At 49.3% G+C, this 13931-nt stretch overlaps 1 protein-coding gene across 2 annotated transcripts in view; it reads right to left on the bottom strand.

Annotated features, from left to right (window-relative positions):
* The window catches only part of LOC130123478 (disco-interacting protein 2 homolog C), a 191010-nt gene that overhangs the window by 35919 nt on the left and 141160 nt on the right, over nt 1-13931 (bottom strand). For both annotated transcript variants that reach the window (XM_056292647.1, XM_056292649.1), the window contains exon 23: nt 697-777. In XM_056292647.1, coding sequence (XP_056148622.1) covers nt 697-777 — 81 coding nt within the window. The remainder of the gene's footprint in view (nt 1-696; nt 778-13931) is intronic.

Here is a 13931-nt window from a genome sequence, read left to right as displayed (position 1 = left end):
AGGGCTGCAGACTACCACTTGCCTCCTCCCATACAGTCACCAGCCGCTTCTTTTCACCTGACAGTGAGGAGTTTCACCAGGGGGACGTAGCGCGTGGGAGGATCACGCTATTCCCCCCCAGTTCCCCCTCCCTCCCGAACAGGCGCCCCGACCGACCAGAGGAGGTGCTAGTGCAGCGACCAGGACACATACCCACATCCAGCTTCCCACCTGCAGACATGGCCAGTTGTGTCTGTAGGGACGCCCGACCAAGCCAGAGGTAACACGGGGATTCGAACCGGCGATCCCCGTGTTGGTAGGCAACGGAATAGACCGCTATGCTACCCGGACGGCCCTCATTTTATTTTTAATCTTGTTACTTAACCCCGAGTTGATCCCACTGCTACCCTCAACTTCCTGTTCGACTCACCATGAGCATGCGAGTGGAAAAGGACCTTCCTTTTTATAACTTCCTAAAGTATTTCCTGTGTTTTTTAAGTACATCCTGGCACGATGTTCCGCGTTAAGACTACCATTAAACCCACAATGCAGGGAAACCAGTCTGAGAAGAAACCAGTCTGAGAAGAAACCAGTCTGAGAAGAAAAAGAACCAAAGGCCTTTCCGAACAACTGTTTTAATACTTCCTGGTCCCATTGTGTGGAATCAGCCTGAATGCCATGTGTGTGTGTGTGTGTGTGTGTGTGTGTGTGTCGTACCCGAGAGTTGAGCAGTGTGTAGAGCACATGGTCCGGGCTGGTCTGAGCTCTCCACTGTAACACCTCCGACAGGAAGAGGAACTGGAAGACAAAAACAACACCTGGAAACGTAAGAATGAGGAGGAACAGGACGGACGGACACACACACACACACACACACACACGTACAGCAGATGGAGGTCAGACACACATGATACACATGACACAATCACACAACTGCAGAGAGAGGAAACCCGCGGTCCCTTTCTGAGCTCGTGAGTATCTGCAGGTGTGGTCTGAACCGAGGCGGCCGGGCGGCAGAACGGCTGGGGGAGAAATCCCCGGCTGCTCTGTGGCGTGCTGGCGTGGAGCCGGACGAGGACGGCTCAGCCTTTTAATCCGCGAGGCGAAGAACAAACGAACCCGCGATGAATCCCGCTGCACTGCGGTTCTCAGGTTGGGAGGACTTAGCGAGCGCCCGATTCACGCCGCCAATTCCAGCGACTGGCACCGCCCGATAGAACCCCAGTTATGATGCAAGAGACGCTCATGTTTTACCTTTCCCCTCTCTCTCTTTCCCGGCACGCCTGTCTTCATGCCTCACATTTCAACAGTCCAGCTGAGCGCCGCACGCCTGTAGCAGGGATCACCATATCTGACGAAAGACCAGGTTATCAAGCCGCTCCATCTGGTTTTCAGTCCCGTCATGCTCATTTTAAGGTGTTGCTGGGGAAACGACCTGAACCCAGTGACAGATATCGCTTGTTTCAAGAGAGTTTTGACTCAGGTTTGCTTTGCTGCTAAGTGAAAACTGCAGTAACAAGTCCTGATCATGACACAAACACACAACACGCTTCCTGCAAACAAACACACAACACGCTTCCTGCAAACAGGCTTCATCTGCCACATGAGGATTGTACGACTTAAGATGAGATAGCTTGATGAGCTTGTCTTGTTGTGCACTGGGGGAAGCCTGTCCTGCACAAATTCCCTAAAAATACGTCCCCAGTACACACACACACCCAACATGGGAATCGCCGGTTCGAATCCTCCGGCTTGGTCGGGCGTCCCTACAGACACAATTGGCCGTGTCTGCAGGTTGGAAGCCGGATGTGGGTGTGTGTCCTGGTTGTTGCAGTAGCACCTCCTCTGGTCGGGCGGGTCGCCTTTTTGGAGGGTGAGGGGGAACTGGGGGGGAATAGTGTGATCCTCCCATGCACTACGTTCCCCTGGTGAAACTCCTCACTGTCAGGTGAAAAGAAGCAGCTGGCGACTCCACGTGTATGGGAGGAGGCGTGTGGTAGTCTGCAGCACCTCCCCGGATCGGCACAGGATGTGGAGCAGCAGCCGGGACGGCTCGGAAGAGTGGGGTCATTCGCCAAGTACAATTGGGGAGAAAAAAATGTAAAAAAATAAAATAAAAACTTTTGACAAATCCCTCCGTAAGTGACCAACTATTTATTACTGGCGAGAACAAAACAGGAAGCTGTGTGAAGATGTGCTGCCCTGTCAGCAGTGTTTTTACTCCAGGGTGGAGGGATGGATGGATGGATGGATACGCCTATCCTAAAGAAAAGGTTACTGAATTTGTGAGATTTTTAACCATGTGAAGTCTCACCATCCCGCCTTCGATGATGAACTGGATGTGAGTTATGCTCCCCCATCACTAATAACACTTTCAATACATCTCAACACAGCCTACACCGGATCCCCACCCACGTCTTCCTGCGCCTCCCCCGCCACTTCGGAAACCTGCAGCCATGAGACTTAGCTTAAAGCTGAGGTGTGGGACTCTTGACATATAAATGATGGTCCGTGACATTCAAGCTCTTGCCAAACAAGCTCTCACAATGGTGTCCAAGTCCATCCCCACCCAGTAAACCTCCGAGTCTTCAGCATGCCGGAGTTTCAAATCTGGTGTCCGGGGTGACATTCCCACACGGCATTCCTGCGCTGGCGCACCGGAGGTGATGCGTAGGGATGTGTGTTACGTCAACCAGCGGTGATCGCTTCGCCAGAGCTGAGTTTCCGTGTGAGGAACGCGCTCGCATGGCCCGGGTTGGCTCGCGTTCAAGGCTTTCTGCCAGAAAGCCTCCGGGCTTGGAAGCCATGGCGGCGGGAAAAACCCAAGAAGCATCCAAGAAGTTTCCAATACTCCAGAGAAACTCTGACCTCAGCCTCGAAGGGAGAAAGTGATCGACAGCAAGGACAAACGCCCGTAGTCCATTGGTGCAGCTTTTCCTCGTTGGGGAGCGTTGAAAGAACAGAGGTAATTACTTTCAGTGCCAGAAGGGGGAGACAAAACTCCCGCACTCTAGGTTTAACATCAGGGCCCTCCGGCCATGAGGTAATGACAGATGTTAAGGGTGTTGAGGCGCAGTCATCGGATATTTCCTGTCTGCGATCGGAGAGAGAGAAGTGAGGGGGCGAGAGAGAGGGAGAGGCCCAAACTCCACAGGGAGCCGGACAGCTCCTCATTACTGAGGGCCCCCCAGGAGGTCTGCACATTCCAAGAGAATAGAAACATCCCAAAAAAGTCAAGCTTCCAGCTTAAATGTGTTAGCTTTCCGTCACCGAGAGCCTCGGGTTAGCATCATTTCCTTCGTCAAGTTCGTTGCTCTGTCCTAGAAACACACTAGCGTCCTCCAGTGCAGAGAAATGGTCTAAACTTGATGTGTGATTATGTCCAACATGTCTGGTTACAGATGCGCCATGACTACCACCGAGGCACTGCAGGATTTACAGGCGTTGGACAGCGGCCATTTTAAATTGTTTGAAAAATAGTATTAAAGTTAACATGTTAATTTTGGTGTCAGCCGTTTCTTAACAGACATACTAACATATGTAATGCATTAATATCTCAACTGGATGTTTATCTTGACAGAATATAAAGTTTAAAAACTGGCGGCCATTTTGATCGCCTATGGCCGTTTTAGGTAGGAGTGAAGTCCCGGTCGTTCTAGTATTTAAACCCGTGAAAGGGGTGTTAAGTAGTCAATGCTTGACAGGTTGGATAGCTGAACAGTTTTTTCCTTTCTTTGCTGCTGGCTTCCTGTATTACAATAAAGACTTGAGGAAGGTTTTATTCCTGATGAAAACTTCACTCCGCTAGATGTCGGCCAATCCTTCATAAAACCAGGCGTCCGGGTGGCATAGTGGTCTATTCCGCGTCTGCAGGTGGGAAGCCGGATGTGGGTATGTGTCCTGGTCGCTGCAATAGCGCCCCCTCTGGCCGGCCGGGGTCCCTGTTCAGGGGGGTGGGGGAATTGGGGGGAATAGTGTGATCCTCCCATGCACTACGTTCCCCTGGTGAAACTCCTCACTGTCAGGTGAGGCGACTCCTCATGTATGGGAGGAGGCACGTGGTAGTCCGCAGCCCTCCCCGGATCAGCAGAGGGGGTGGAGCAGCGACCGGGACGCCTCGGACGAGTGGGGTAATTGGCCGGATACAATTGGGGAGGGGGAAAAAAAAAAACCCATTCGTAAAACCTTTAAACCAGTGAAGTCTACTTCCACAGCAAGCTTCCACGGTTTTCTGCTTTTCACATTAAAATATTCCTCCTCAGGACAGTTTTATACAAAGTGGTTCACAGAGATATGACAGCAGGCATCTTAAGCTCGGGTGACCCCGATGGGATTTGAACCTGTTAACCCGGCCGTGTCAGCTGCCATTCACTGAGCCCCTCTGAAACACACAGCCCCTCAAACACAACCAGTCAGAAAACGGTCGACCACACACCTCAGCAAACTGCCAGATGTCTCCCATAACAAATTAAATGCCCCCCTATTTGCCCTGTCAGATGGACAAAACACTACGATGTGAAGTCAGTCGCTCGGCTCACTTCCTTCTATACAAGTGGAATTTTGTCATTTAGAGACGACCGCTGTCCTTTAAAGACGTTGATGATTCGCTTCACCTTTGTGTTACGAGTCATTTACGGGGTAGGTGTCACTCGAAAAGGCAGCGGGTTTTTTGGTTTCTTTTTAAGCGAGGCGCTCCCTCCCGTCAGCCGGATAGCTCGGAAAATTCTAGCATTCATATTTCTGACACGTATAGGCGACAGTCACAGTCACTGCTATTGTCTCCTCCATGGCGAATCAGACGTAAATGGGTCTGTGGTTTGCACGGATGGATTGGTAACCACCCACCACCACCGCCACCACCCCCATAACCCCCCCACACACACACATGCCACGTCCTCCAACCTACATAGGTTGACAGAAGATGGGGTATGGAACATAGTTGAGACAGCCTGCAGTTGAACTGTGGCCATGTCCAATTACTCTGCTACACACTACATATTCAGGGATCAGTAACACTGTCACTCACAGCAGTGCAACACAAAGACAAAAACACATAGCTACCAGATCAAATATCAAACTACAAAAAAAGAAGAAAAAGAAATTACTGTCCGCCTGGATGACTGTCGGAACTGCCGGTCTACATGGGCTAGCAGTTAGCTTAGCCTGTCCCGCTTCCGCATCCTGTCAGACCGCCCTCGGTGTTTCCTCCTCGGGCACAGCTCCAGGCAGAGCCGTGGTCCCTGGGCCCACTGAACGCAGCAGACCGGGCTCCCCCAGCCGATCCAACGCCACCTCTCCCAGCCAGACACCTTCGACACATCTCCCCGCACTTCAAACAACACCTAAACACAGTCAACGCTAGGCGAGGCCGCCACCAGACCGCGCTCGGTGTTATCGGAACTGCCGGTCTGCATGGGCTAGCAGTTAGCTTAGCTTGTCCCGCTTCCGCATCCTGTCAGACCGCCCTCGGTGTTTCCTCCTCGGGCACAGCTCCAGGCAGAGCCGTGGTCCCTGGGCCCACTGGACGCAGCAGACCGGGCTCCCCCAGCCGATCCAACGCCACCTCTCCCAGCCAGACACCTTCGACACATCTCCCCGCACTTCAAACAACACCTTAACACAGTCAACGCTAGGCGAGGCCGCCACCAGACCGCCCTCGGTGTTGTCGGAACTGCCGGTCTGCATGGGCTAGCAGTTAGCTTAGCTTGTCCCGCTTCCGCATCCTGTCAGACCGCCCTCGGCGTTTCCTCTTTGGGTGTAGCTCCGGGCAGGACCATGGTCCCTGAGCCCACAGGAAGTAGCAGACCAAGCTCTACCAGCCAATCCAGCGCCAGCTTTCCCAGCCATCAAACGAAGACGTGGACAAAGACACTGCATGGACAGTACTGAGGGAGGTCGCCACAAACATAAGTTCATGCCGCCATCTTCCCACACCGGTACTGGTCGAGGCCGCCGGAAACATAAATTCGCGCCACCATCTTCCAGACACGTGAATTCACGCCACCATCTTGGCATACCAACGGTACTGTATACTTTTCATTAATTGCTATCTGTTAAAACACGTTTAGTATGCATTGTAAACCGATCACATTATCCCCAGTCAACCAACAGAACCACTTTGTTCTGACTGTTCGAGCAAAGGATTATTCTTTGAAATCAATACGCTGCTTTGATGCCTGGGGAAAAACTAAGAGCGTGCTGGTCTTCCTCCATGGAAATGAAGAAGACAAAGACAAAGAAGACGAAAAGAAGATCATCATCATTATGTTCTTCTGATATATTGTCCAGTTGATTCATATTAGATTTTTCAGCAAAAACAGTACACATCCTGGAATTAAATGTGTGGTTTCAAAGGTAACATTAGTTGGGGTGGGATGTATTACTTTACATATTCTCACAATAACACGGACCTACTGGATAAAGATGCAAACTGTGAATTCAGTTGAACTGAATTTGGAGGGGGCGGCACGGTGGCGCAGTGGTTAGCGCGGCCGCCCCACAGCAAGAAGGTCCTGGGTTCGAGCCCCAGGGTAGTCCAACCATGGGGGTGTCCCGGGTCATCCTCTGTGTGGAGTTTGCATGGTCTCCCCGTGTCTGCGTGGGTTTCCTCTCACAGTCCAAAGACATGTAGGTCAGGTGAATCGGCCGTACTAAATTGTCCCTAGGTGTGACTGTGTTTGTGTGGGCCCTGTGTGATGGCCTGGCGACCTGGCCAGGGTGCCTCCCCGCCTACCGCCCAATGACTGCTGGGATAAGCTCCAGCATCCCCGCGACCCTGAGAGCAGGATAAGCAGTTTGGATGGATGGAAAGACACATTCTCTCTATGTCTCACTCACACAAGCAGAGACAGACAGACAGACAGACAGACAGAGAGAGAGAGAGAGAGAGAGAGAGAGAGAGAGAGAGACTGCAGTCTGGATGCTCACATTTGCCTCCCGGTGGTGGTTGGTGCACACTGCAGCTAGTGGTGACTAAAGAATAAAGCCTCCCTTTCATTTCGTTCAATTACCGCGCGGCCTTTACCGCCGTGGTTATTGATCCAAATGAATGGAGTGACAGCTGTAGTGCGGGTATTCAGACACAGCCTACAGGCTGTCTCTATGAGCGGCAGCTAGCTTGCTAAGCGGTAACACAAAGCATGCGTCAGTACCCAGAGAGAGCAAGAGAAGAAGAGAGAACGAGTGAGAGGAAGAAAGAGACAGAATGAGACTTTTTATTCATGAGAATGTGTGTGTGTGTGTGTGTGTGTGTATGCGGGGGCATGCATGTGTGACATTCCAAGCCACAGATAAGGATCTGAGCACATATAGAAGAGCTTTATTCCTTATCCATTGGAATGGTGGGCAGGATTCCTACTTAAACACACCAGATTGTGGCTCAGTGGTATCTGCCGTCCTCATCACAAGTGACCACCATTTCACTGAAACACCACCCAGAGACCACCTGCTATTTCCCTACTTTCTTTTTTCTTTTTCTTTTTTAAATGGGGGCAGAAGAACGTCAAGTTTCACAAAACGGTTTGGGACCAAAGCGCCAGTCACGGGAACTGAACCAGCGGTGAACCCTGAGGCTGCTGTAAGAATGATGCCATGACCCACTTTTGACATAAAAGCAGTGGAACATGCAAAAACATACCTGAATAAGCAGTTAATATGAGTGGGCGAAGCTTAAAGCTCCAAGAGGGAAAACTGCTCAACTGGGAAAAATACATGTGTAGAAAGACTCCAGATTTAAGATTCAAACCGCAACTGTCAGAAAGCTGCTTGTATGAAGTTTGGGGTCTTTACGGCCAGCAGGGGGCACCGTGTTGGTCCAATTACTATTACTTTCCAAATGCTGGGACGCATCATTCCCCCATGTTTCATCGAAGTCTGACTGGTGGTGTCGGAGATATCTCCCGATATCTCCTGATCATGAAGGACAAAAATGAGTGACCTCACCGCCAAAACTACAAGTACACACAGACAGTGCCCAACGGCCTCATCTCATCATCGGCCACTTCTCCGGGGTGGGGTCACGGTGGCAGCAAGCTAAGTAGGGCACTCCAGACGTCCCTGTCCCTAGCAACGCCCTCCAGCTCCTCCTGGGGGATCCCAAGGCGTTCCCAGGCCAGATTGGACATGAAGTTCCCTACGGAGCAGCCTTAGAGATAGGGCAAGGAGCTCGGACATCCGGAGGGAGCTCGGAGTAGAGCCACTGCTCCTTCGTGTTGAAAGGAGCCAGTCGAGGCGGTTCGGGCATCTGATTAGGATGCCTCCTGGATGCCTTCTTTCGGAGGTTTTCTGGGCACGTCCAAGTGGGAGGAGGCCCCGGGGTAGACCCAGAACTAGCTGTAGTGCTCAACACATGACTGAGCAATCAATAATCATGGGTCAGGGTTTTAGTGTTTTGTAATCTCAAAACTAACCTTAACTTTATAAAGAAATAAAATAAAGGTACCACTAAACCAATCTGTTTGGACAAATCTATCTGCCTAGAGAGAGAGAGAGAGAGAGAGAGAGAGAGAGAGTCAGAAAGAAAGAAAAATAAGGTAATGTGAAAAGCTTGCACAGGGCTTCAGTGGAATTTCTATCTACAACAAAAACGACGGCTGAAATTGCCCCCCGGTCATTATCATTCTCACGGCTGTATTTTATTATTAGTACTTATAATAACAACACGTCTACCTGACACCACGTTCATCTGCCACACTTGGGTTTAGAAGTTTATGTTGCTTCACTCTTTTCCATCATCTTTTTACTCAACATTTCATTGCCAGCAACTACTGCTACCATGCTGAACTGTTACTGTACTATTACTAGGGTTGGGTATCAGAAACACCGACTGAAATATCTCGGTCCTAGCGAGTGTCAAACTCTTTGCAAAAGAAACGGTGCCAAATTTCGATACTTTACGGTAGACGACGTGAACGCTACCGCAGCCAGCCAATCACGACAGCGTTGTTGTACACAGGCGACTGACTGACAAATCAGCATAGAGCTGCAAGATTCGGCGAGCTACTATGCGTTCCAAAGCGCGGCTACACTTTGTAAAAATAAGACAGCAAACCCGACGCGGTAAAATGAAACCGCTGCAAAGCGATCATCAAATGCGAGTTTGGGAATACGTCGAATACGACGAAACGTCTGATCACGCATGGGATGAATGTAAGAGTGGACAACTGCTCTGTGTTTGATAACGGTAATGTCCGCTAACGTTAGCTCTGGGACGTCTGCTGCTGGGTCTTCTTCTGGTGCCACTGCTAGCAATGATGAAACGGGTAAGGACGGTTATGATGATGTATATATATAGGCTTGACCTCATTGTCATTGTTGACCTCACTTTCAATCTCCAAGTGCGAGAGTACAGAACCAAAATAACACAATGTGTCAATGAATTATGGTGCTCGCTATATAGAAAAGTAGTTTGCTGATAATCCTACAAGGTTTCATAATATATAGTATCGGAAAAAGTATTGTATCGAATTGGAGGTATTGGGTTTGGTATCGAAAATGTTCAGCCGATACCCAACCCTAACTATTACCGTACTGTTATTCACTGTTACTGTACTATTAATATACTCGCCCGTTACTTTACTGTACTGTACTGTGTTGTATTGTTACCATGCTGTACTGTTACTGTGCACTTGACAAATACACTGACAAACTGAGCTAGCTACTCGATATTCTTTTTTTCCCCCCCTCCCAATTGTATCTAGCCAATTACCCCACTCTTCTCAGCTGACCCGGTCGCTGCTCCACCCCCTCTGCTGATCGGGGGAGGGCTGCAGACTACCACATGCCTCCATCAGAAGTAGCGTGTGGGAAGATAACGCTATCCCGACCCCCGAACAGGCAACCCGACCGACCAGAGGAGGCGCTAGTGCAGCGACCAGGACCTATACCCACATCCCACCCACAGACACGGCGAATTGTGTCTGTAGAGACGCAGGCGGAGGTAACACGGGGATTCAAACTGGCGATCCCCGTGTTGGTAGGCAACGGAATGGACAGCTACGTTACCCGAACACCCTTCTAGAGGTCTTTTTAACTGTAAGTGCGAGACACTGTAGTGCTGGAGGAGGAGAGAAAAACCAATGTTCCCACTCAGTGAAAGTTTCTCTGGAGTGAGGTACTGAATAAGATTATCCAGACAGACACAGGCTTCATCCCAACAGACGAGACATTCCCAGCACTGACAGTCACCTGGGAGAACAGGAAGTCATCCATACTGAGGGCTCGGTTTTCAAACACACCGACTCAATGGAAGTGGAGGTGTGGACAGGGACAGATGCTTGGATGAATGGATGAATGAAACATGATGGTGGATAGAGATGAAGGTTAGACCAAGCAGAGGATCAACCTTCTTTTTCTTCCCCACACACAAAACCTCATGACTGTTGTTCCTGACCTGAGAACACAACTAAAACACCAAACAGATATCCTCAAGTATCAATACACATAATGTATAACACCAGACATCATATGTGTCCATACACGTAATGTATAATGTATGAGACAGTATATGTATCAATACACATAATGTATAACACCGTATATGTACCCATACACGTAATGTATAACGTATAACACCAGACATTATATGTACCCATACACATAATGTATAATGTATAACACCAGACATTATATGTACCCATACACGTAATGTATAATGTATAACACTAGATATTATATCCAAAGGAGTTGAATCAAGTGCGACTGGACTTGGTATATATCCGTGAAGACGTTTCGCCTCTCATCCAAGAGGCTTCCTCAGTTCGTGCCTTTCTGACTAGACCAAGCTAGTCTGACTGGCTGGTGATGAGACCCAAGAGGATAAATTCTGAGTCTCATCACCAGCCAGTCAGACTAGCTTGGTCTAGTCAGAAAGGCACGAACTGAGGGAGCCTCTTGGATGAGAGGCGAAACGTCTTCACGGATATATACCAAGTCCAGTCGCACTTGATTCAACTCCTTTGGATAACCATGACCTGGATGAATGAGAACATTCACAGACGGATATTATATGTATCAATACACGTAATGTATAATGTATAACACCAGACATTATATGTACCCATACACGTAATGTATAATGTATAACACCAGACATTATATGTACCCATACACGTAATGTATAATGTATAACAGAGACCAGCTATTTTGTTGACTTTTTTTAATCTATGTCCACAATGCACTTACTTTTAAATGCTTAACCTTGTAGGGGTTTTTTTTTGCACAATTTCTTTATTTTTAATTTCTCTCGTCTGATTTGATATTCTGACGTTTAAAATCTCAGCAGTGTTTCATGTGAACCGTCCAGCGTCAGTAGTTTTGACAAAGCTAGACCCACCTCGAGTTTAGAATAAACATGCAAATGTAAATTAAAAAAAGAAAAACACTGTTGGTGAGGTTCACATCAGGACCCAACACTGCTGGTTGGCAGTACCGGACTTGGCTGAATCCGGTTCAGTCTGGCTCAGCAGAGTTCAGACCTTGTTCTGTTATGTACAGTTTGTGGCTCTGAACGGGGGTCGGCGGTGTAGATTTGGGTGGTACTGAGGTAATATTAGTTTTGAGATCCAGGTCTAAGGCCCTCTGGGATCAGCGCCAGCGGGTGCTGGAGCTTGAGCATGGCTTATTAGGATATGGTGGGATGATAAATGGGCCGGTTCAGTGTGATCACATTTTAATGTGGGGTTGTAGTTCTGACTGGACTACTGTTTCAGCTGCTGCTGGAGCGTTTTCACGTTTCACAAACCCCACTTCCTGTTTCCACCAACACAACCCCGACTCACCCCACCATGACAGAGACAGACCACATATCACCACTGCACTCACTGACACCTCCCCACTCACCCCCCACCACCACCACCACACAAACACACATACTATACTCCCACTGTACCCCCCCAACTCACACAAACACAGTATCATCCTACTCTACCCCCCAACACAAACACACAAACGCTAAACCCCCAACACACATACACACAACCCCCCCCCACTGGGCCCCCCCAACTCACACAAACACAGTATCATCCTACTCTACCCCCCAACACACACACACATACGCTAAACCCCCAACACACATACACACAACCCCCCCCACTGTGCCCCCCCAACACACACACTGACCTCCCACTGTACCCCCTCCCTGAAAACAGCAGGTTGCTAGGCAAATTACATCAGACTGGGATAAAACAGCATTCCTGATACACCCCGACACCCAACCAGACTACCACCATGTCCTGGGGGGTAACACTGGGTGCATAACTGGAGTATTTGTGTGCGCAAGCGTGTGTGTGTTTGTAGCTACAGTGGTGTTGGTGGTCAGTATGAAGGCCTGTCTCCTCCCATTAGAGCGTCCAGCGTTCTGTCTGTTGTGACTTTTCATCGTGAAAGGGGAAAATCAGTTCCGTCAGCGCCACCCTCTCCCCCCTCCATCTATAACTGCCGCTTTGTGTCTCTCCATCTTTCTTCTCTCTCTCACAGCAGTCTCTGATCTTCTCTCGCGTCCTCACCTCATCACTGACGGGCATTACTTCAGCATTAACCACCTTTCAGAATCAGAATCACCTTTATTAGCCAAGTGTGCCTATGCACATGAGGAGTCTAGGATTCGGATATTCGTTTTGTTGGTTTTTGTTGCTAAATGTAGTCGCTATCAATAAAGGTGAACTGCAAAACGACATTTGTCAGCACATTCTTGTCCTATATTTATACTTTTTCATTGCGCTGTTAAAATGTGGACATATATTTACTGTATCAGCTGCGGCGCCTGACATCCCTCCCTCTCTCTCTCTCTCTCTCTCTCTCTCTCTCTCTCTCCCTCTCTCTCTCACAGCAGTGACGTCACGCTTCAGGTCACCTCGGCCGTTAAAGGGAAAACAAAATGCCGAAGACCTCAGCTGTGTGGCCACACTTTAAACTGAGCGATGACACTGCAGTGTGCTGAATATGCAACGTGAAACTGGCCTACCACGGTGGCGCAACGAGTATGACAAATCAGCTGAATGCTGCAAGCAGCTGGCTATTCTTATACTGTAGTAAAGCGGGCTATCCACTAGCGGGCAGTAGAGGGTCTGTGAAGGCAGATGCTGAGGTAGCGCATATCAGGAAGAAAAGTGAAGTTGTTCACGAGTGTTATGCTGAGCACAAATAAAGTACCGAAAACCCTGACCACCTTAGTCGACTTACTATATATATATGGTGTAAAAAAACCGAGGCTATACTAGCTAGCAAACTTAGCTTAGCTCATGTCTGTTTACCAGTTGCCATTATCAAGCTGCTTTTATCCGCCGTTTAAACAGTAACGTCACGCATGATAAAAACACACTTACTTTGCTTGGGAAATTGGTGCAACTGATCCGAATACTTAAAATAAAACATAAGGAGTAATGTGGGAACATCTGGGGCTAAGGCAGTTATTGGACTAAAAAGACTAATAAGGGCGTCCGGGTGGCGTGGCTGTCTATTCCGTTGCATACCAACACAGATATCGCCGGTTCGAATCCCGGTGTTACCTCCGGCTTGGTTGGGCGTCCCTACAGACACAATTGGCCGTGTCTGCAGGTGGGAAGCCGGATGTGGGTATGTGTCCTGGTCGCCGCACTAGCACCTCCTCTGGTCGGTCGGGGTACCTGTTCGGGGGGAGTGGGAACTGGGGGGAATAGCAGGATCCTCCCACGCGCTACGTCCCCTGGTGAAACTCCTCACTTTCAGGTAAAAAGAAGCGGCTGGCGACTCCACATGTATGGGAGGAGGCATGTGGTAGTCTGCAGCCCTCCCCGGATCAGCAGAGGGGGTGGAGCAGCGACCAGGATGGCTCAGAAGAGTGGGGTAATTGGATGGGTACAATTGGGGAGAAAGGGGGGGGGGGGGTCGAAAAAAGAAAAAGCCTAATATTAATTTGTTACGGCTACCCCATTAAAAGCATTGTTGTTATAACAGAAATAAGCATGTTTCGTATC

This window comes from Lampris incognitus, chromosome 14, assembly GCF_029633865.1.
Source record: "Lampris incognitus isolate fLamInc1 chromosome 14, fLamInc1.hap2, whole genome shotgun sequence".
Classification (NCBI taxonomy): Eukaryota; Metazoa; Chordata; class Actinopteri; order Lampriformes; family Lampridae; genus Lampris; species Lampris incognitus.
The sequence above is the reverse complement of the archived record's forward strand: the minus strand, read 5'-3'. Positions and strand labels throughout refer to the sequence as shown.